This window comes from Haematobia irritans, chromosome 2 (assembly GCF_050003625.1).
Source record: "Haematobia irritans isolate KBUSLIRL chromosome 2, ASM5000362v1, whole genome shotgun sequence".
In the NCBI taxonomy this organism is placed as follows: Eukaryota; Metazoa; Arthropoda; class Insecta; order Diptera; family Muscidae; genus Haematobia; species Haematobia irritans.
The window spans coordinates 40,758,636-40,782,007 of record NC_134398.1 but is presented as its reverse complement, the minus strand read 5'-3'; the positions used below and the strand labels follow the sequence as shown (position 1 = coordinate 40,782,007).

The 23,372-nt window shown below is 26.7% G+C and overlaps 1 protein-coding gene across 3 annotated transcripts in view; it reads left to right on the top strand.

The window, feature by feature from the left end:
- Positions 1-22,772, top strand: part of kuz (zinc-dependent metalloprotease kuz) — a 532,667-nt gene extending 509,895 nt beyond the window's left edge. For 2 of the 3 annotated variants that reach the window (XM_075293840.1, XM_075293841.1), the window contains exons 7-12: positions 6,715-6,861; positions 7,392-7,787; positions 7,857-8,903; positions 8,970-9,522; positions 14,446-14,819; positions 22,319-22,457. In XM_075293840.1, the coding sequence (XP_075149955.1) occupies positions 6,715-6,861; positions 7,392-7,787; positions 7,857-8,903; positions 8,970-9,522; positions 14,446-14,591 (2,289 nt within the window). In that variant the 3' untranslated portion in view covers positions 14,592-14,819; positions 22,319-22,457. Of the gene's footprint in view, positions 1-6,714; positions 6,862-7,391; positions 7,788-7,856; positions 8,904-8,969; positions 9,523-14,445; positions 14,820-22,318 lie in introns of all 3 variants that reach the window. The other variant, XM_075293842.1, reaches the window with a different exon arrangement.
- Positions 22,773-23,372: the final 600 nt, after the last annotated feature.

Genomic DNA, 23,372 nt, shown 5'->3' with positions numbered 1-23,372 from the left:
AACATTTGGACAAAATATTTTATAGAAATAACATTTGGACAAAATTTTCTATAGAGAAAAATATTGAAAAAATTTTCTATAGAGATAAAATTTGGACAAAATTTCTACAGAGATAAAATTTTGACAAAATTTCCTATAAAGATAACATTTTGACAAAATTTTCTATAGAAATAAAATTTTGACAAAATTTTCTATAGAAATAAAATTTTGACAAAATTTTCTATAGATATAAAATTGTTGACAAAATTTTCTATAGAGATAAAATTACCATACCATATTAATGATACTCATTCGCACCTATGTTCCCCTAAAAACTATCACTTTCCCCATTCTCTCAAGATTTTTTCATAAGTTAGCTAAATTCTGTAATTAAATTGTCGCTGGCATTAAATTTACAATAACCCTTAAAGTTTAGACAAAAACAAAGAAATTTTATAACCTCTTAATTTTGTCCATAATTTGTATGATTTTACAAAACTATACTCTTCATTATCCATACGTCACCCTATACCATATTAATAATACTCATTCGCACCTATGTTCCCTTAAAACTATCACTTTCCCATTCAGTCTAGATTTTCTCACAAATTTAGCTAAATTCTATAATTAAATTTTACAACAACCCTTAACGTTTACTCAAAAAACAAAAACTTTACCATCTCTTAATTTTATGCATAATTTATATGCTATTGCAAAACTATACCCTTCATTATCCATATGTCACTAAATTAATAATACTCATTCGCACCTGTGTTTCTCTTAAAACTACCACTTTCCTACACTGTCGATATTTCCTAAGAATTTTGCTAAGTTCTGTAATTAAAATGTCGCTGGCTGGCATTAACAATTTCATTTGTTATTTCCTTTCACATGGTTAAGTTTTAAAAGGCCAACATTTTTACCACAATGCTTTTAATTCTTCCCCTCGTTTAAAAGTTTTCTATATACCATTTCAATTATAATTGAATGCTTGAATTTTTTTTTTATTATTATAGAAATAAACAAAAACAAAACTTTCACCTGTTTCCATGTGGTTTCAATGTTTTCAATGCTGTGAAATTCCCTGTGGCAAAATAAAATTTCAATTCCAAATGGGGGATGTGTATAACAATCCTGGTTTTTTATTTCTGTGGTATGAAGTTTAGAACACATAGAACTAATAGGCATACATACACGTACATTTATATGGGGTTGTTTTTGTTTATGGATGTTGTGAGTAGATTTCATAGGGGTAGCAATTTACCATACCTCGTCGTCTTCTTTTCTTTTTTTATTTTGGGCATGCAATTTGACATCTCGAAAAGATGATTTTAAACCTTTTTTTGAGATTTAATTTTTTTTCATATTTTTTTGGTCTTTGATATCCTTTGCTCAAATAAAAGCCTGGCATAAGCTCTTTGGTTGTCAGTCAATGAATTTGCATATTTATTAATTAATGTCTGTATACCTTGTGGTTGTTCATTTTCTTTCTTTTTTTTTTTGAGCTAAACAAATGTTTTTTATTATTTGTTTTTATTTAAATGTTTGGAAAGGGCAGACACCTTTCAATTTAGAGGTACATAACGAGGAGGCTTTACTCAATTCTTTTGCCTAATATTTTCTACATAACAAAAACAAATTTAAATAGGTAAAGTATGTAAACAAAAAAAAATGTACTAAGACTTTACACTAACCTACTACACAAAAAAATATCACCAACATATTTCCAATTCAATTAATCAATTAAAACATTCCGTAATCAATAAAAAATTAACGGATACAATAAACGTTTGAATCAGTTCAAAAAAAAAATAATAAAATATTAAAAATAATAAAGATGAAAATTTTAAAAATTTGTGATTATAATATTAGTTACACCAATTGATATTTTAATTAAATAAAAACATTTCCAATTAAAAATACCATTAAAATTAAACTATAATTATAATTGGAAAATTATAAGAAAGTACAAAATTACAAGCAAATTATCACATCTTAATGAAAAATAATTATAAATTAATAACTAATAATACACAGAAAAAAAATATCACGAAAATATTTCCAATTAAAAAGTTGATGAAGTTGAAAATTTTTTTCAATTAGTAAATTAATTGATACAATTAACTTTTTAATCAAGATAGAAAAATTAAGTTAATTATGTCAATGATAGAAAATGTTCAAAAATTTCAACTAAAACATTAATCGATACAATTAACTTTTTAATCAAACTCAGAAGACTAAGTCAATTAAAAAAAGCGTTGGATTTTTTTTTTAATTTTTAACCAAAAACTTATGTCAAACAATTAATTTTTAATCAAATTAAAAACACTAAACAGTTAAAAAATTAATTGAAAATAAATACGTTTTAAATGAAAAAATTAATTAATTTTTGCAATCAACATCAATTAAATTTTTAATTGAATCAATTAAAAAATTAATTGAAATAAAATCAATTAATTTTTTAATCAAGTATTATTTAAATGTCCAATTAAAACTGTGATTGATACTATCATTTTCGTGATTGAAGACATTTCAATTGAAAAATTAATTGGATCAATTAATTTCGTGATTGAATCAGAAAATTTTTTTGTGTGTGTACCATAAAAAAACTATTTGCTTAAAGGAAAAAAAATTGAGTTTTTTGACCAAAATCGATTAAAATTTTAATTGAAGCAATTACGAAATTAATTGAAAGTGCAACTCAGATCCACCCTCTAAGTCGATCTAGCCCTTGGTGTCCGACCGTCCGTCCGTCTGTTCATATATTTGTTGCTCGCAGGTTTCCGATCGCATCCGATCCGGTTGAAATTTGGTACGTGGTGTTAGTTAATGATCTCTAAGAAGCATGCAAAAATTGCTTCATATCGGTCCATAATTATATATAGTCCCCATATAAACCGATCCCCAGATTTGAACTCCGGAGCTTCAAAAGGAGCAAACTTCATTCGATCCGGTTTAAATTTGGTACATTGTGCTAGTATATAGCCGCTAACAACCATGACAAAATTGGTCCATATCGGTCTAGAGTTATGTAAAAATCGATCCCCAATCTCACAAAAATTAGTCCATATCGGTTCATAATCACGGTGGCCACACCGGTAAAAAATAATCTAGCAAAAATTTATTTCTATAGAAAATTTTGTCAAAATTTTATTTCTATAGAAAATTTTGCCAAAATGTTATTTCCATAGAAATTTTTGTCAAAATTTTATTTCTATAGAAAATTTTGTCAAAATTTTATTTCTATAGAAAATTTTCTTAAAAGTTTTATTTAATTTTCAATTAAAAAATTTTATTTCAATTAAAAACTTAATTGGATCAATTAATTTCGTGATTGAATCAGAAAATTTTTGTGTGTGTACAATTAAAAAAACTATTTGCTTAAAGGAAAAAAATTTGAGTTTTTTGACCAAAATTCATTAAAATTTTAATTGAAGCAATTAAGAAATTAATTGAAAGTGCAACTCAGATCCACCCTCTGAGTCGATCTATCCCTTGGTGGCTGACCGTCCGTCCGTCTGTTCATATATTTGTTGCTCGCAGGTTTCCGACCGCATCCGATCCGATTGAAATTTGGTACGTGGTGTTAGTTAATGATCTCTAAGAAGCATGCAAAAATTGCTTCATATCGGTCCATAATTATATATAGTCCCCAGATTTGAACTCCGGAACTTCAAAAGGAGCAAATTTCGTTCGATCCGGTTTAAATTTGGTACATTGTGCTAGTATATAGCCGCTAACAACCATGCCAAAATTATTACATATCGGTCTACAGTTATGTATAAATCGATCCCCAATAACACAAAAATTAGTCCATATCGTTCATAATCACGGTGGCCACACGAGTGAAAAATAATCTAGAAAAATTTTATTTCTATACAAAATTTTGTCAAAATTGTATTTCTATTTAAAATTTTGTAAACATTTTATTTCTATAGAAAATTTTGTCGAAATTTTATTTCTATAGAAAATTTTATCAACAGTTTATTTCTATAAAAAATTTTGTCAAAATTTTATTTCTTTAGAAAATTTTGCCAAAATTTTATTTCCATAAAAATGTTTGTCAAAATTGTATTTATACCCCTATCCGACCGTGTACGCACAATTGTGCGGGTAAGTTCAAGTCTCTATAATTTCTTTAATATATGACGTACTGCGATAAGAGTGGCAAAAAAATAATGGTGTATGCTCTCTCTTTGTCTAAGAATGTGAAGAACCGTTATAAATATTTGCTTTTCATATTAATTTTGTAGTTTCAGCAGTGTACTTTGCGCATTTGTAAAAATGAGTGGAAGATGTAAAATTGCAAATATATTAAAATTATTTAAATTGTGGAATATTTCATCAAACGAGTGTTTTCAATAAGAAAACATTTTAAATATTGTATGCAAACAGTAACTTCGTGATCATTTTGTGTTTTTTGATATTTTTAGGTCCGGATTTTTACCGGACTGCAACAATTGTACGTATCCTGAAAAAACAGGATACAGGATCAAACTGAACAAACTTAATAATTTAAAATGTTCTATGTACACATAAATAACAGAATTGAAAAATTCAGGAAAATCGATCACGTGGATCGGCTATAGGTCGGAAAGGGATACAGAAAATTTTATCAAAATTTTATTTCTATAGAAAATTTTCTTAAAAGTTTTATTTCTATAGAAAATTTTGTTAAAATTTTATTTCAATAGAAAATTTTGTCAAAATTTCCATAGAAAATTTTGTCAAAATTTTATTTCTATCGAAAATTTTGTCAAAATTTTATTTCTATAAAAAATTTTCTCAAAATTTTATTTCTATAAAAAATTTTTCAAAATTTTATTTCTATACAAAATGTTGTCATAATTTTATTTCTATAAAAATTTTTGTCAAACCTTTATTTCTATAGGAAATTTTGTCAAAATTTTATTTCTATAGAAAATTTTATAGAAAATTTTATTTCTATAGAAAATTTTGTCAAATTTTTATTTCTATAGAAAATTTTGTCAAAATTGTATTTCTAAAGAAAGTTTTATCAAAATTTTATTTCTATAGAAAATTTTGTCAAAATTTTATCCCTATAGAAAATTTTGTCAAATGTTTATTTCTATAGAAAATTTTCTCAAAATTTTATTTCTGTAGATAAATTTGTCAAAATTTTATTTCAATAGAAAATTTTGTCAAAATTTTATTTCCATAGAAAATTTTGTCAAAATTGTATTTCTATAGAAAATTTTGTCAAAATTTTATTTCCATAGAATATTTGGTAAAAATTGTATTTCTATAGAAAATTTTTTAAAACATTATTTCCATAGAAAATTTTGTCAAAATTTTAATTCTATAGAAAATTTTCTCAAAGTTTTATTTCTATAGAAAATGTTCGCAAAATTTTACTACTATAGAAAATTTTGTCAAAATTGTACTTCTATAGAAAATTTTCTCAAAGATTTATTTCTATAGAAAATGTTCTCAAAATTTTGTTAAAATTTTATTTCTATCGAAAATTTTGTCAAAATTGTATGTCTATAGAAAATTTTGTTTAAATTTTATTCCTATAGAAAATTTTGTCAAAATTTTATTTCTATAGAAAATTTTATTTCTATAGAAAATTTCGTCAAATTTTTATTTCTATAGAAAATTTTGTCAAAATTGTATTTCTATAGAAAATTTTATCAAAATTTTATTTCTATAGAAAATTTTGTCAAAATTTTATCCCTATAGAAAATTTTGTCAAATGTTTATTTCTATAGAAAATTTTCTCAAAATTTTATTTCTGTAGATAAATTTGTCAAAATTTTATTTCAATAGAAAATTTTGTCAAAATTTTATTTCCATAGAAAATTTTGTCAAAATTGTATTTCTATAGAAAATTTTGTCAAAATTTTATTTCCATAGAATATTTGGTCAAAATTGTATTTCTATAGAACATTTATTAAAACATTATTTCCATAGAAAATTTTGTCAAAATTTTACTTCTATAGAACATTTTCTCAAAGTTTTATTTCTATAGAAAATGTTCTCAAAATTTTACTTCTATAGAAAATTTTGTTTAAATTTTATTCCTATAGAAAATTTTGTCAAAATTTTATTTCTATAGAAAATTTTGTGAAAATTTTATTTTTAAAGAAAATTGTTTAAAATATTATTTCCATAGAAAATTTTCTCAAAATTTTATTTCTATAGAAAATTTTCTCAAAATTTTATTTCTATAGAAAATTTTCTCAAAATTTTATTTCTATACAACATTTTGTCAAAATTTTATTCCTATAGAAAATTTTGTCAAAATTTTATTCCTATAGAAAATTTTGTCAAATGTTTATTTCTATAGAAAATTTTACCAAATTTTTATTTTTATAGAAAATTTTGTCAAAATTTTATATCTATAGAAAATTTTATTTCTATAAAACATTTGGTCAAAATTTTATTTTTATAAAAAATTTTGTCACAATTTTATTTCTATAAAAAATGATGTCAAAAATTTTATTTCCATAGAAAATTTTTAAAAAATTTTCTTTGTCACTTTCGACTTTCTTTACTTGATTTTTGTTTTTTTTTTTCTTTTAATTAAAAACCTTTTTTTTCGATATTTCAAGAACAAGATCGAAATATATAATTACATTAAGAACTGCTATTAATGTCGTGCAATTTATGCTCAATGAGTATTTCCTTTTCCTCTATGCTTAAAAAAATTTTTTAGAATTTATGAAATTCCAAATTTTTAATATATATTTTTTTGTACTATTTTCTTTTCAGCATGATCGAAGCCATAAATATGAGAGGGATATCAAGACCCGCGAAGAAATCACTTCCTTAATAGCCCATCATGTAACGGCTGTTAATTATATCTATCGCAATACAAAATTCGATGGACGCACCGAGCATCGTAATATACGCTTTGAGGTAAGTTTGCAAACTTTTCACAAGGCTCATCGTATTCCACTCCAACCCAACGGAAGCGTTTACCTTTATTCTGTCATATGGTCATCAAACAATGAATGGTCATCAAACCGCAAAAGATAAGCACACATATTCATACCGCGACGAAGGAAGAGCAATGGCATACATATCAGGTCATAATGAAGCAAATGGTTAATCGATGTGGTGGTGGGTTGGATGATAACACATAATGGTGGTATATTGGAAATGTATGGCACGCATTGTTCCCAACCCATTCTTTCCACATGTCCTCTCCATGGATAAAATATTTGCTGGTGTTTTAATTAATTCAACGCCAGACCACAAATATGGACATTTTTCCCCAGGAATAATAACAGAAAAAACAGAAATATTGAAATATCTCCAACTGCAATGCTAATGGACGCAGAATCTACATGATTTATGGCTTAAATAGCAATTTCCGTTACACTTTTTTATGGTTTTCCATTAATCATTATTTCCGTTTCCATTTTATCACATTTTACTACAAACAGGTGCAACGCATCAAAATCGATGATGATTCAGCCTGTCGCACCTCCTATAATGGCCCACACAATGCATTCTGTAATGAGCATATGGATGTCTCGAATTTCCTCAATCTGCATTCCTTGGAAGATCATTCGGACTTTTGTTTGGCCTATGTGTTTACATATCGTGATTTCACAGGTGGAACTTTGGGTTTAGCTTGGGTGGCCAGTGCCTCTGGAGCATCTGGTGGTATTTGTGAGAAATACAAGACCTATACGGAGACAGTGGGAGGTCAATATCAAAGCACAAAACGTTCCTTGAACACTGGCATAATAACATTTGTCAACTACAATAGTCGAGTACCCCCCAAAGTGTCCCAGTTAACTTTAGCCCATGAAATTGGTCACAATTTTGGATCACCGGTAAGTTGGAATGGTTTTTCAATCAAACATATTTTTTCTAACCTTTTTGCCTTTGATTTTACTTGACAGCATGACTATCCCCAGGAATGTCGTCCCGGTGGCATGAATGGCAATTTCATTATGTTTGCCAGTGCCACTTCCGGTGATCGTCCCAACAATTCAAAATTTTCCTCTTGCTCCATACGTAACATCTCCAATGTTCTTGATGTCTTGGTGGGCAATATGAAACGTGACTGTTTCAAGGTTTCCGAAGGTGCCTTCTGTGGCAACAAAATTGTCGAGCAAGGCGAAGAATGTGATTGTGGCTTCAATGAGGATGAATGCAAAGATAAATGTTGTTACCCTAGATTAATTAGTGAATACGATTTGTCCCTGAATAGCTCGGCCCGGGGCTGTACTAGACGCGCCAAAACCCAATGTTCGCCATCCCAGGGTCCTTGTTGTTTGCCCAACTCATGTACATTTGTCCCCACGAATTATCATCAGAAATGCAAAGAGGAAACAGAATGTTCCTGGTCAAGTACTTGTAATGGCACCACAGCCGAATGTCCCGAACCAAAGCCACGGGACGATAAGACAAAGTGCAATAATGGCACTGCTCTTTGCATTAAGGGCGAATGCTCTGGCTCCATATGCCTGCTGTGGAATATGTCCGAGTGTTTTTTGACATCGCAACAACAACCGCATGTGGATAAGCGTAGACTATGTGAATTGGCTTGCCAGAATGGCAATGACACCAACACATGTCGAAGTACATCTGAATTTGCTCATTTGTTTGGTTTACCCGAAGGTGGCATCAGTTTGCGCCCCGGTTCGCCATGTGATAATTTCCAAGGTTACTGTGATGTGTTCCTCAAATGCCGTGCCGTCGATGCTGATGGGCCATTGGTGCGCTTGAAAAATCTCCTGCTGAATAAGGAGACCCTATTGACGGTGGCCCAATGGATTACCGAGAATTGGTATATTGTGGTGTTGCTGGGCATTGCATTTATAATTGTTATGGGTATATTTATCAAATGCTGTGCCGTGCATACACCCAGCTCTAATCCTAAAAAGCGAAGAGCTCGCAGAATCTCAGAGACCTTGAGGGCTCCTATGAATACTCTAAGACGAATGGTAAGAAATTAAAAAAAAACATCAATTCAAAGAATTTTAATTTTTGTTTTCCTATGTCCCCATTAGCGTCATCCTCATGGCCGTAGTGCTGGTCCCCGCAGTATACCACCGCCTGTGCATGATGCACGTTCACATCGTAATTATCCTCCCGACTGGGATCGTCATCATCGTTCTGGTCATGGTGGTGGAGGTGGTGCTGCTGTACCTTTACCTGCTTCTAGCAGTCATGCAAGTCGTGCCGCTATCTCCTCAGCAGGCGTTGGGGGTAGATCTTCAGGTGCTGCAGGTGGCGGAGGTCGTAGTTCTCGTTCGAACGGTTCTAGACAACCAAGCAGTTCACGTTCGGGTGGACAACATGGGTATGCTGATATTCCACCAAGTGTGGGCCCATCATCAAACAATCCCAATGTGATTGTGGGTGGTGGAGGTGGTGGTGCCGGTTTGCATATGGGTGGTGTTGGTAATGGTGGAGGTGGAGCATCTATTGCTGGACCGGCTTCATCTACAAGTGGTGCAGGTGTTTTATCACGTGCCCAAATGCCTTTACCCGCCCTGCCGTCCAATGCACAAACGCAACAACAACAACAACTGCCACAACAAGCATATTATGCGCCGAAAGGTGTGCTATTATCCCTCTAAATTCAAATTTGTAGCCTTTACCTTAGATATATGAGAGTAGAAGAGTATTGAGAAATAAGGAGAGATACATATAAGAGAGAGATACAGAGAGTTCTAGACATTATAGATAAATTAACATTTCATCTTTGAATTTTATCCAATTTCTTCGAATGCAATGCCTTACATTCTCTGACCCATACTTTCCAATCGATAGCTATATAACTTAAATTTTTTTGTAAAAGCAAATTAACAATGACAAGACTGACAATAGATGACGTAGATCAGGATATAGGCGTCAGATAATACTAAAACCAGCCTTGCCATAACGAAACATTTTTTGGACCAATTTTTTTTTCAAAATCGCACCAAAATTCGCACCAGTGGATCATTTTTCAAAATTCAAGGAAAAAACCTTGAACTTGTATAAAAAAAACATTTTTGCAAAATTTTATTTCTGTAAAATATTTTTAAAATATTTTTTCTTTTTGGCAACATTTTATTTTTATAGAAAATTTTGGCAACATTTTGTGCCCATAGAAAAGTTTTGCAAAATCTTATATCTGTAGAAAAAATTTGCAAAATTTTATTCCTTTAAAAAAAATTTTGCAAAATTGTATTCCTATAGAAAATTTTTGCAAAATTATATTCCTATACAAGCTTTTTTGCAAGAAAATTTCTATAGAACATTTTTGCAAATGTTATTCCTACAGAAAATTATTGCAAGATTTTATTTCAATAGAAAATTTTTGTATTATTGGATTTCTATAGAAAATTTTGAAAAAATTTACCAATATGATTTAAAGGACCAATATTGACCAAATTTCATTTGGTCCAACCACCGGGCCAAATTTAAAAATAAAAAATTATTTGGACCAATTTTGGTCCGATCGAACCAAAATGGCAACCCCACACCTCATTTCGTAGCGATAATTTTCTGTATGTGTCCTGACAAGGTGATTTTGCAGCACGATAACGCTCGGTCAGATGTTGCAAACCTCATAAAAACATATTTGGGAACACTCAAATGGAAAGTTCTACCCGATCCACCGTATAGGCCAGACATTGCTATTTACCACTTATTCCTATCGATTACGCATAACATGAATGGTCTGCTTTTTCGAAGCCAAAGATTGGGTCAGGAAAAAGTAGTAACTAGCCATAGACAATACTTTGTTTTAACAGTCTGGTACTATTTTATAAATAAATAAATTACCTAACATTCTAGAAAAAATCCACAATTTGTTTGCACTCCCACCACAGGATAACTTCTAATGGAGAAAGCCCATAAGAATTTTTCTTACCAAACTGAAAAATTTCTAAACCCGTTCTACACTATCTTTTCATATCATTGTTGTCAGTATTTTTCTTGGTCTTGTCCCCAAATTGAGACGCTTTCATCGCCAAAAATTTTCATTCGAAATTAAAATTCCTCACATAAAATAGATGGTTTCCTAGAAAACCAGCTATTGATATTAAGAGGGGGCGCAAACTGAGAACCCGGTTCACTAAGAAAAGATTTCACATTGTAGTGGAAAAAAATTTTCGGACATTTTTCCGCTTGTGCTCCAAAACAAAATCCTGCGCTTACAATGTAGTGGAAAAAATGTCTTGGCTTTGCAGAGTAAAGTGGAAATTTACGCTTGAGGCCCAAAACAAAATCCTGCATCTATTTCTGGTCCAACTATTATATCAGTTACTGATATTTAGAAGCGAAGCGCAATCACGGTTGCCACTCGAGCCAAAAATAATCTACCAAAATTTGGAGAAAAATGTAGCAAAAAAAACAACCAAACAAACTTTTATTTTTATTGACATAGAAAATTTTGTCAAAATTTTATTTCTTTAATTTTGTCAAAATTTTATTCCTAAAAAAATTTTGTCAAAATTTAATTTCTATAGAAAATTTTGTCAATATTTTATTACCATAGAAAAATTTGTCAACTTTTTATTTCTATAGAAAATTTTGTCAAAATTGTATGTCTATAGAAAATTTTGTCAAAATGTTATTTCTATAGAAAATTTTGTTAAAATTTTTTTACTATAGAAAATTTTGTCAACATTTTATTTCTATAGAAAGTTTTGTCACAATTTTATTACTATACACAATTTTGTCAAAATTTTATTCGTATAGAAAATTTTGTCAAAGTGTGGTTCACCATGGGTTTATTAAACTGTCTGAATTTATTCTGATAATTGGTTGATAGTTTTGCTGCAAGTAGAGGATGCTGATGAGGAATGTGGTAATTCCGAAACGTGCGTCCATCCAACCATCTTGCAGTCTATAATGCTTTGCCCAAATAAATTTGACAAACATTCTCTTCCTCTGTTGGTTAAGCTACACTTGTAGTTTAGTCAATGTATGGTTTTAAGCTGCAATAAAAACAACAACAATGCTTAATGAACAAAACCAACAATAACAAAACAAAAAAAAAATTATTTCTATATAAAATTTTGTCAACATTTTATTTCTATTTTGTCAATATTTTATTACTATAGAAAATAGAAAATTTTGTTAAAATTTTATTTCTATATAAAAATTTTGTCAAAATGTTATTTCTATAAAAAATTTTGTCAATGTTATATTACCATAGAAAAATTTGTCAAATTTTTATTTCTATAGAGAATTTTTCAAAATTGTATTTCAATAGAAAATTTTGTCAAAATTTTATTTCTATAAACAATTTTGTCAAAATTTTATTTCTATAGAAAATTTTGTCAAAATTTTATTTCTATAGAAAATTTTGTCAAAATTTTATTTCTATAGAAAATTTTGTCAAAATTTTATTTCTATAGAAAATTTTTGTCAATATTTTATTACCATAAAAAGTTTTGTCAACATTTTATTTCTATAGAAAATTTTGTCAAAATTTTATTTCTATAGAAAATAGTGTCAAAATTTTATTTCTATAGAAAATTGTGCCAAAATTTTATTTCTATAGAAAATTTTGTCAAAATTTTATTTCTGTAGTAAATTTTTCAAAATTGTGTATCTATAGAGAATTTTTCAAAATTTTATTTCTATAGAAAATTTTGTCAACATTTTATTTCTATAAAGAAATTTTCTCAAAATTTAATTTTTATAGAAAATATTGTCAATATTTTATTACCATAGAAAAATTTGTCAAACTTTTATTTCTATAGAAAATTTTGTCAAATTTTTTTGCTATAGAAAATTTTTTCAAAATTTTATTTCTATAGAAAAATTTTGTCAACATTTTATTTCTATAGAAAAATTTGTCAAAATTTTATTACTATAGACAATTTTGTCAACATTTTATTACTATAGAAAATTTTGTCAAAATTTTATTTCTATAGAAAATTTTGTCAATATTTTATTACTATAGAAAATAGAAAATTTTGTCAAAATTTTATTTCTATATAAAAATTTTGTCAAATTTTTATTTCTATAGAAAATTTTGTCAAAATGTTATTTCTATTGAGAATTTTTCAAAATTGTATTTCTATAGAAAATTTTGTGAATATTTTATTACCATAGAAGATTTTGTCAACATTTTTTCTATAGAAAATTTTGTATAATTTTATTTCTTTAGAGAATTTTGTCAAAATTGTGTTTCTATATAGAATTTTGTCAAAATTTTATATTTATAGAATATGTTGTCAAAATTTTATTTCTATAGAGAATTCAAAATTGTATTTCTATAGAAAATTTTGTCAAAATTTTATTTCTATAGAAAAATTTATTAACACTTTATTTCTATGGAGTAAATAGTGTAACGCTTTATTTCTATAGAAAATGTTGTCAAAATTGTATTGATGTACCTCTTAGTTGGAGAGGAAGATTTTGAAAAATCTACCAAAACATCAAGAATTCTACTAATCTACCAAACAGTATACAATCTACTTTTTTTGGTAGAATTCTACCAACTGTGGCAACCGTGGTCCCAGTTCCCGGCAAACGGTATGATAGGGATCAGACACTTTAACATGTGTGTATCATTGGTGGAGTAAATTTACACTTTAGGACACAAATTTGACGTATTCCAAAGGACGCGTCCTGGGACAACTTATTAGGCCTACCTAATCCAACCAGTCTGACACAAACTCTAAGGAAATTGTTCCAAAACTGGAGCAACAAACTAGAGCACTGGGATCAGTCCTGTAGTAGGTGCATTTGTGACAATTTGTTTCAATTTCCCATAGGGAAGTGAAATGAAGAAGTTCAAACTAGTTTTTATATTTTAATTTAATTCAGTGTGCTTTGGAGTCAACGTGGTCAACGGTTAATGGGGTTCAATCCCAGTTTCGCGTAATTACCAAAAAGTTGTTCAGCGGTGAGTCCATCGTCCATCAAACATGTAAATCATATTATTCTAAGCCGAGTTTATTATACCGAATAGATGTCGGAAAGTACCTACAAATATCTGAAAATTCCCCATTAAATCCACCACACAAAAAATTTCGTCCGAATTCCCAAAAAATGCCCAATACGCAATTTAATTCACTTAATTTATTTAAATTAAATATTACATTATATAAATATCTATAATGTGAATTATTTCGATAAACTCTGTAAATGGTTTTGAATATGGTCCACAAAATATTTAAGTGGTTAAAAATTCCTTATTTGAAAAAAAAAAAAATGGTTGCTCTTGTATCTCTCTTTGTTATCTTCAATACTATATTATTCTAGTTTTGATGTAGATTTCTCAGTCATTATCAAAAGAAAACACAATTACAATTATTATTGTTTAATTTTTTGGGCAAGATTGTTAAATGTCTTTGCTTTTTGGTATGAAATTGTTTGCTTTTATTATATAAGTTTTAAATATTATGGATTTTTTTTCCTAAGACGTTAGAAGTTCTTCAAGTTCTATATGTTTTGTTATTAAGACTTAAAATATTTTCTTTATTTGATCATTATTTAATAATTACAAATCGTCCTACTCACTCCTTATTTTTGTAGTTGAAGTCCGTAATAAATCCCGCTCATCACGTACAAACACATCCTCCTCTTCTTCAGCGACAACGGCGGCCAATACCAAAGGCCAACAAAAATCCAAAGATCAAGCTTCCAAATCTAGCAAAAATCGGCGTAATATAGTCTACTGATAATGATAGATCGAATGACTGATTGATATTGATTCCTAAGTACCTAAATACAATATCCTTCTCGATCCGAAATCCGAAGAGAAACGAAAGCAAAAAGAGAATGAAAAGACACACAATTTTATTTTATTTTTTGAACAACCCATAAACTTTTTTTTAGATATGATACAAGATAGAAACTCGCAAACAAACAAAAAAGATACGAAAATGATCATATTGATCTCACAATTGGTAATAATTTAAACTAAATATATATTTATTTTAAGTTTAGTAATTAAAGACCCTTAGACTAAAAATATGGTTTTTATTACGAATATTAATATTTGAGTTGTTTGTTGCTTGTTTTGTTAGAGTTGTTTTATATTTTCTTCTTTGTTGTTAATGTTGTGCCTGCTTTCTACAATTTGTTGTTGTTATTGTTTGTGCATGATCTAGTTTTATTTAATTAATTAATATTATTATACATACATACTAACAAATTACTAAAACTAGTCTAATTTTCATGAAAATATGAATCCCTAATTAATTAATTTAAAATTTAACCTTTTTTCCAGCGAAAATCATGCAATTGGAGATTAATCGTACAACTAGTTGTAAAATCATTTGGTGACAAAATTTTCTATAGAAATAAAATTTTTACAAAATTTTCTATAGAAATAAAATTTTGACAAAATTCTCTATAGAAATAAAATTTTGACAACATTTTCTATAGAAATAAATTTTTGACACAATTCTCTATAGAAATATTGACAAAATTTATATACAAATAAAATTTTGACAACATTTTCTATAGAAATAAATGTTGACAACATTTTCTATAGAAATAAAATTTTAACAAAATATTCTATAGAACTAAAATTTTGAGAAAATTTTCTATAGAAATAAAATTTTGAGAAAATTTTCTATAGAAATAAAATTTTGACAAAATTCTCTATAGAAATAAAATTTTTAAAAAATTTTCTATAGAAACAAAATTTTGACAAAATTGACAAAATTTTCTATAGAAATAAGATTTTGGAATAATTTTCTATAGAAATAAAATGTTGACAAAATTTTCTATACAAATAAAATTTTGACAAAATTTTCTATAGAAATAAAATTTTAACAAATTTTTCTATAGAAACAAAGTGTTGACAACAATTTCTATAGAAATAACATTTTGACAAAATATTCAATAGAAGTGAAATTTTGAAAAAATTTTCTATAGAACTTAATTTTTGAGAAAATTTTCTATAGAAATAAAATTTTCACAAAATTTTCTATAGAAATAAAATTTTGACGAAATTTTCTATAGAAATAAAATTTTGACAACATTTTCTATAGAAATGAAATTTTCACAAAATTTTCTATAGAAATAAAATGTTCACAAAATTTTCTATAGAAATGAAATTTTGACAAAATTCTCTATAGAAATAAAATGTTGACAAAATTTTCTATAGAAATAAAATTTTGACAAAATTGTCTATAGAAATAAAATTTTCACAAAATTTTCTATAGAAATAAAATTTTGACAAAATTTTCTATAGAAATAAAATTTTGACAAAATTTTCTATAGAAATAAAATTTTGACAAAATTTTCTATAGAAATAAAATTTTGACAAAATTTTTTATAGAAATAAAATTTTGACAAAATTTTCTATAGAAATAAAATTTTGACAAAATTTTCTATAGAATAAAATTTTGACAAAATTTTCTATAGAAATAAAATTTTGACAAAATTTTCTATAGAAATAAAATTTTGACAAAATTTTCTATAGAAATAAACTTTTGACAACATTTTCTATAGAAATAAAATTTTGACAAAATTTTCTATAGAAATGAAATTTTCACAAAATTTTCTATAGAAATAAAATGTTCACAAAATTTTCTATAGAAATGAAATTTTGACAAAATTCTCTATAGAAATAAAATTTTGACAAAATTTTCTATAGAAATAAAATTTTGACAAAATTGTCTATAGAAATAAAATTTTCACAAAATTTTCTATAGAAATAAAATTTTGACAAAATTTTCTATAGAAATAAAATGTTGACAAAATTTTCTATAGAAATAAAATTTTGACAAAATATTCTATAGAAATAAAATTTTGACAAAATTTTCAATAGAAATAAAATTTTGACAAAATTTTTTATAGAAATAAAATTTTGACAACATTTTCTATACACCTAAAGAAATTTGTTAGTGGGGACAGCAGAAAAGTCTGCTAAAACAGCAGAAAGTCTGCTGAAAAAGGGACAGCAGTCACTGTTGGCTGAAATAGCAAACATTTTCTGCTATTTTTGATGCTCGATTACACTAAAACATGTTTTATTTAGTCTAAAACAAATAAAATGTCATCTTAGGAGCTATCCTAAGATAATTAAACCAATATTTTATGAATATCTATAGTATTTGAACAAAAATCTGAATATTTATCGAATTGAGACATAACAGCAAACAAAATGTTTGCTGATCGTATTTAGGGGCTTGTACGTATTAGAGCATTGCATGAGAACATTCATTCACAGCGCACACAACTGCACTCATGAAACGGTTCGAGAAGACTGAATAATCTTCGTTGATCGAATGAATAGAATGAGAACACTGGCTTGATCGAATCGGTTCGAATGAATGTAAATGTATGAATGAGACATGGTTTGAATCACACCCAATAATTCATTATCGAGTGAATGTTGTTGTGACGTCACATCATTGAAGTTGTGCATTTGTTTCCATTCTCGGTCGCAAGCAAACATTCGATTGCATTTGGTAAAACGGGATAATCGAGAATACTCGAACATTTAGCGGGAGTTTCGGGAATTTGCAAAGTTCTCGAGTATGTTATGACAAAAAATGGAATCATGCTTAATGAGAAAAGAAGTCATACAGTTTGTGTTTCTTTAGATATAAGTGTGTAATTAATAGTTAAGCTTAGTGACGATAAAATGAGTAATTCTAACAAGGTAAATGTTTAAATTTGTTATGTTTTTATATGTAAATAGCAAAAGTAAATTTATTTTTGTATTTTTTGTCTGTTTTTTATACCATCCACCATAGGAAGGGGGTATATTAACTTTGTCATTCCATTTGTAATACATCGAAAATATATTCTGGGTCGTGGTGAAATTCTGAGTCGATCTAAGCATGTCCGTCCGTCCGTCTGTTGAAATCACGCTAACTTCCGAACGAAACGAGCTATCGACTTGAAACTTGGCATAAGTAGTTGTCATTGATGTAGGTCGGATGGTATTGCAAACGGACCATATTTTATCAAAATTTTATTTGTATAGAAAATTTTATCAACATTGTATTTCTATAGAAAATGTTATCAAAATTTTATTTCTATAGAAAACTTTGTGAGAATTTTATTTCTATAAAAATTTTTATCAAAATTTTATTTCTATAGAAAATTTTATCAAAATTTTATTTCATTAAAAAATGTCATAATTTTATTTCTATAGAAAATTTTGTCAAAATTTTATTTCTATAGAAAATGTTGTTAACATCTATAAAAAAATTTATCAAAATTCTATTTCTATAGAAAATTCTATCAAAATTGTATTTCTATAGAAAATTTTGTCAAAATTTTATTTCTATAGAAAATTTTGTCAAAATTTTATTTTTATAGAAAATTTTATCAACATTATATTTGTATAATTCGGCTTGAGGTCATATGAATAAAAACAGATGTTGTTGCCTTTTTGAGTTGTATTTTTATTTAATATTATCCAATATTTCGAAACATCTCCGATGTTAGAAGTAAAGAACAATGAACTTATTCGCAAACGAGTAAATCTATAAAAAAAGTTTATTTCTATAGAAAATTATTAACATTTTTTTTATAGAAAATTTTCTCAAAATTTTATTTCTATAGAAAATTTTGTCAACATCGTATTTCTATAAAAAAATTTAATCAAAATTTTATTTCTATAGAAAATTTTATCAAAAATTTTATTTCTATAGAAAATTTGGTCAACATTTTATTTCTCTAGAAAATTTTATCAACATTTTATTTCTATAAAAAATTTTGTGAAAATTTTATTTCAATAGAAAATTTTGTCGACATTTTATTTCTATGGAAAATTTTGTCAAAAATTTATTTCTATAGAAAAAGGAAAAATGTTTTATTTCCTTTAAATACGAATGCCCCTTATTTTTTATACGAAAAAGTGAATTGCATTTTTAACGATTACTTACTATAATGCCCAAAAATATCATCCCAATGGTTTCTCCTAAAAACTAGAGCAATATTTTGTTTTTGCTGTTAATACATTTTTACATAGAAATGCAGAAGGTTTTGTCCAAAGACAATAAACTTGAGGAAGATAGGAAATTGGCTTGCGTCATACCAAATGTTGTATTTACCATGTTTGTAATTTTTTTATTTATTTTTCGTTTTTATTTTTTAAATGAAAAACTTAATTTTCTTAATGAAACAATGTTAAATTTTAGGCTACAACAAAAAAATTACATTTTCCCCTTTATGGAAATTTATTTCGTGCACTTAATTTATTTTTATTTGCATTTTAATGCTATGTCAATACTTGTCGTATACGCGTTTGGTTCGAGTATGAAACTAACACGGTAAATGGTTTGATCTCCTCAGTATCCAATTTCCTATCTTCCTAGAGTTTATTGTCTTTGGTTTTGTCCACTTTATGTTATTTTTTTTACTTCATACACAAGCGCCTTTCCATCAACTTACAACTAAACAAACGTACAATACATATAAAAGTTGTTGTTATTGTTACTACGTGAGGGCAAAAAAAGATTCGAAATCCTCGATTCCTTCACTTTGTTTTCGAAAACAATTTGACTCGTTGTGTTTGATCCCGAAGACTGAAGTTGTTTGATTGACCGTTTCATACAACACAAACGAGAACGAGTTATGGTTGTATTCGAACTTACAAACATCGGTCCAAACGGGAACGACTACAAATCTCTACGTTAATTGTTGGGCTTCGAGATGTTCTCGAACATAAAAATATATGACCGATGCAATGCTCTAGTACGTATATTACAGTGCAAAAATATACCAAAAACTACTTTTGGTTCTTAAATATGCTTTGGGGAAAAATTTATAACCTAAAAATTTTATAAATTGTTGTTCATTTAACCCTGAAGTACAAAAATATAACAACAGACATCGACTGCTGTTTTTAGCAGACTTTTTTCTATGAGCGTAGAAATAAAATTTCGACAAAATTTTCTATAGAATTAACATTTTGAAAAAATTCTCTATAGAAATAAAATTTTGAAAAAAGTTTCTATAGAAATAAAATTTTGACAAAATTTTCTATAGAAATAAAATTTTGACAACATTTTCTATAGAAATAAATTTTTGACAAAATTTTCTATAGAAATAAACTTTTGACAAAATTATCTATAGAAATAAAATTTTGACAAAATTTTCTATAGACATAAAATTTTGACAAAATTTTCTATAGAAATAATGTTTTGACAAAATTTTCGATAGAAATAAAATTTTCTATAGAAATAAAAATTTGACAAAATTTTCTATAGAAATAAAATGTTGACAAAATTTTGTATAGAAACAAAGTTTTTACAAAATTTGCTATAGAAATAAAATTTTTACAAAATTGTCTATAGAAATAAAATTTTTACAAAATTTGATATAGAAATAAAATTTTTACAAAATTTGCTATAGAAATAAAATTTTGACAAAATTTTCTATAGAAATAAAATTTTGACAAATATTTCTATAAAAATACAATTTTGACAAAATTTTCTATAGAAATAAAATTTTTTCAAAATTTTCTATAGAAATAAAATTTTGACAAAATTTTCTAAAGAAATAAAATTTTGACAAAATATTCTATAGAAATAAAATTTTGAGAAAATTTTCCATAGAAATAAAATTTTGAGAAAATTTTCCATAGAAATAAAATTATGAGAAAATTTTCTTTAGAAATAAAATGTTGAGAACATTTTCTATAGAAATAAAATTTTGAGAAATTTTCTATAGGCATAAAATTTTGACAAAATTTTCTATAGACATAAAATTTTGACAAAATTTCCTATAGAAATAAAATTTTGACAAAATTTCCTATAGAAATAAAATTTTGACAAAATTTCCTATAGAAATAAAATTTTGACAAAATTTTCTAAAGAAATAAAATTTTAACAAAATTTTCTACAAAAATTGACAAAATTTTCTATAGAAATAAAATTTTGACAAAATTTTCTATAGATATAAAATTTTGACAAAATTTTCTAAAGAAATAAAATTTTGACAACATTTACTAAAAAAATTGACAAAATTTTCTATAGAAATAAAAAAATTGGCATAATTTTCTATACAAATAAAATTTTGACAAAATTTTCTATAGAAGTACAATTTTGATAAAATTTTCTATAGAAATAAAATTGTGACAAATTTTCTATAGAAATAAAATTTTGACAACATTTTCTATAGAAATAAAATGTTGACAAAATTGTCTATAGAAATAAATTTGTTTAAATTGGTTAATTAGTGATTGGTTGCATCCGAGATTTCTATCATGTGAGCCGCATTAGCAATCATAAACAATTATCCTATAAATAGTTCATGACTGTTAATATTTTTTATATAACCGCCATACAGACCGATCTCCCCAATTTTACTTCTTGAGCAGAGAAAAAATGTTGGATTGATAAATTCATGGGCATTATATTTAATTTTTTTTAAATCGACTTAATGTACTATAGGCCGGTCTTACATTTATCGACACAATATCACAGGTATCAAAAATGTTAAATGACGTTTGAATTACTCGTTGAGCTTATATGGGACCAATGGCCATATGCCACCCTAAAGACCTACTCACCCAAGACTTACTGAAGTCTTGACATTCAATTTTCTTCGACGTTATCTAAGAACAGCTCAGCAATAAAAAAATTGAAAGTTCTTCTAAAGGCAAGATTTTATTTAATTTTAAAGATGTTCTTTATTTTAACTACGCAGGAAGTTCTTCTTATTCAATTTTTTTTTAAACTCGATTTTTTTCATATTTTAAATTTGTAATTTTAACTTTTTTTGTTTCGAATTGGTTAAAAACATAATAAGAATTAATAAAATAGAAAAAGTTATTTAAATTGGGTTGAAAAAAAAATGCTATATACATTCTAGAAAAATTGTGAATTTTTGAAAATATTTGAGGTCAAGGGGATTCAGACAAGCGTTAGAATGCATTAAAAATCATAAAAATTATAAAATTTTTTTATTTATCAAAATATCACAAACATTTTTAGTTCACATCCAAAACACTGAATTGGGATTACATCTTAAGAAGTGATACAAATTCAGTGCAATGTTTGTTGAAATGGTGGACTTCCGTTCTATGACAAGCCCATGTTAAATTCATCGCTTCTGCGCCAATTTTGCACCACTTCCGGATCCAAAAAGAACAAAAAAAGTAGTGAAAACTTTTTTGGCGACGCTTTTTTTTGCTGGGAGTCTATAGGCCCCTTAAAACCCCAAAAATGGTGAAAAGCAATTAGCTAAATATCTATTTTTCAGAAGTTTTTTGTAAAACATATTAGTTAGCTGTGCATTCATAGAAAAAAAGCTGTTATTAGCTTTATCTGCATGCAATCTACTACAATTTTGTTAATATATTTTTACTTAATTTCATCACTAACCAACACTAACCTCATTGAAGTTAAATTAATCAAATAAGTACAATTTAAGACTTGATAAAATTTTTTTATAAAAATATATTTTTTTTTCTTTAAAACTATCATCCTTTCAGTCGTCGTTCCACAACCAGTAAATTATAATCGACCGCCATCATTGCATAATCCTGAATTGTATGCTGATGCATATGCTGCCCTCGGACGTGGGGCATATGAAGCGACTTCAAGGGTGCCCAACAATAATAAGGTTTGACAGACCCAAATACATTCACAGCAGCAAATGCAGCTGCAGCCATTCCAGGAGGAACAGCAACAACATTTTAGTTTAATTAATCATCAGCCAAGAAAAATACAAAAATCAAATGAACTCAAATTAAATATAAATAATATTTTGTATGCTAATTATTATAATTTAATTTGTTAAAAAAAAATACGAAAACAATAATTATTTTATTTTTTTAATTTAAATGATGTTGATAATATTTTCAAATGATCATGTCCAAAAAATATGTATTTTTTTCAATAGAAATCATAATCTCCCCAAAAAACAATTTTCTATAGAATGATATATATACACATAATATTATCTCATAATTTTATAATTTCTTATTTCAATGATTTACTTTTAATATTCTGTATTTTTTATGTTTATGTAGTAGATTTTTTTTTTAATAATTAAAACAATTTTCCTTAATGATTCTATATATTTTAAGATTTTTGTTCTAAGCCTTATAATTACTTTTCACAAATAGCCTTTTAAATTCAAGTGACATAAAATTGTTGATTTTTAATTATGGGATATTCTATTTTTGGCCATAATTCGTTAACAAGTCCAAAAATCGTAATCGACTTTCAAGATCTTAGTGGTCACCTTGTCTTTTGAAATTAACGATAATCCAGATAACGATTTTTCATAATACAAAAAATAACAAAAGTCTATTAATCGATAATGTTCAATATCAGACGAGTAAAATGGGCGTTTTTGTCAAATTTAGGTGATTTTTTTCTAAATTTGACGAACCACAAAACTTCAAGTGGCGAATTTGAGTAGATTTTGAAAATTAAAAAAAAAATATATATATATATATATATATATATATATATATATATATATATATATTATATATATATAATATATATATATATATATATATATATATATATATATAT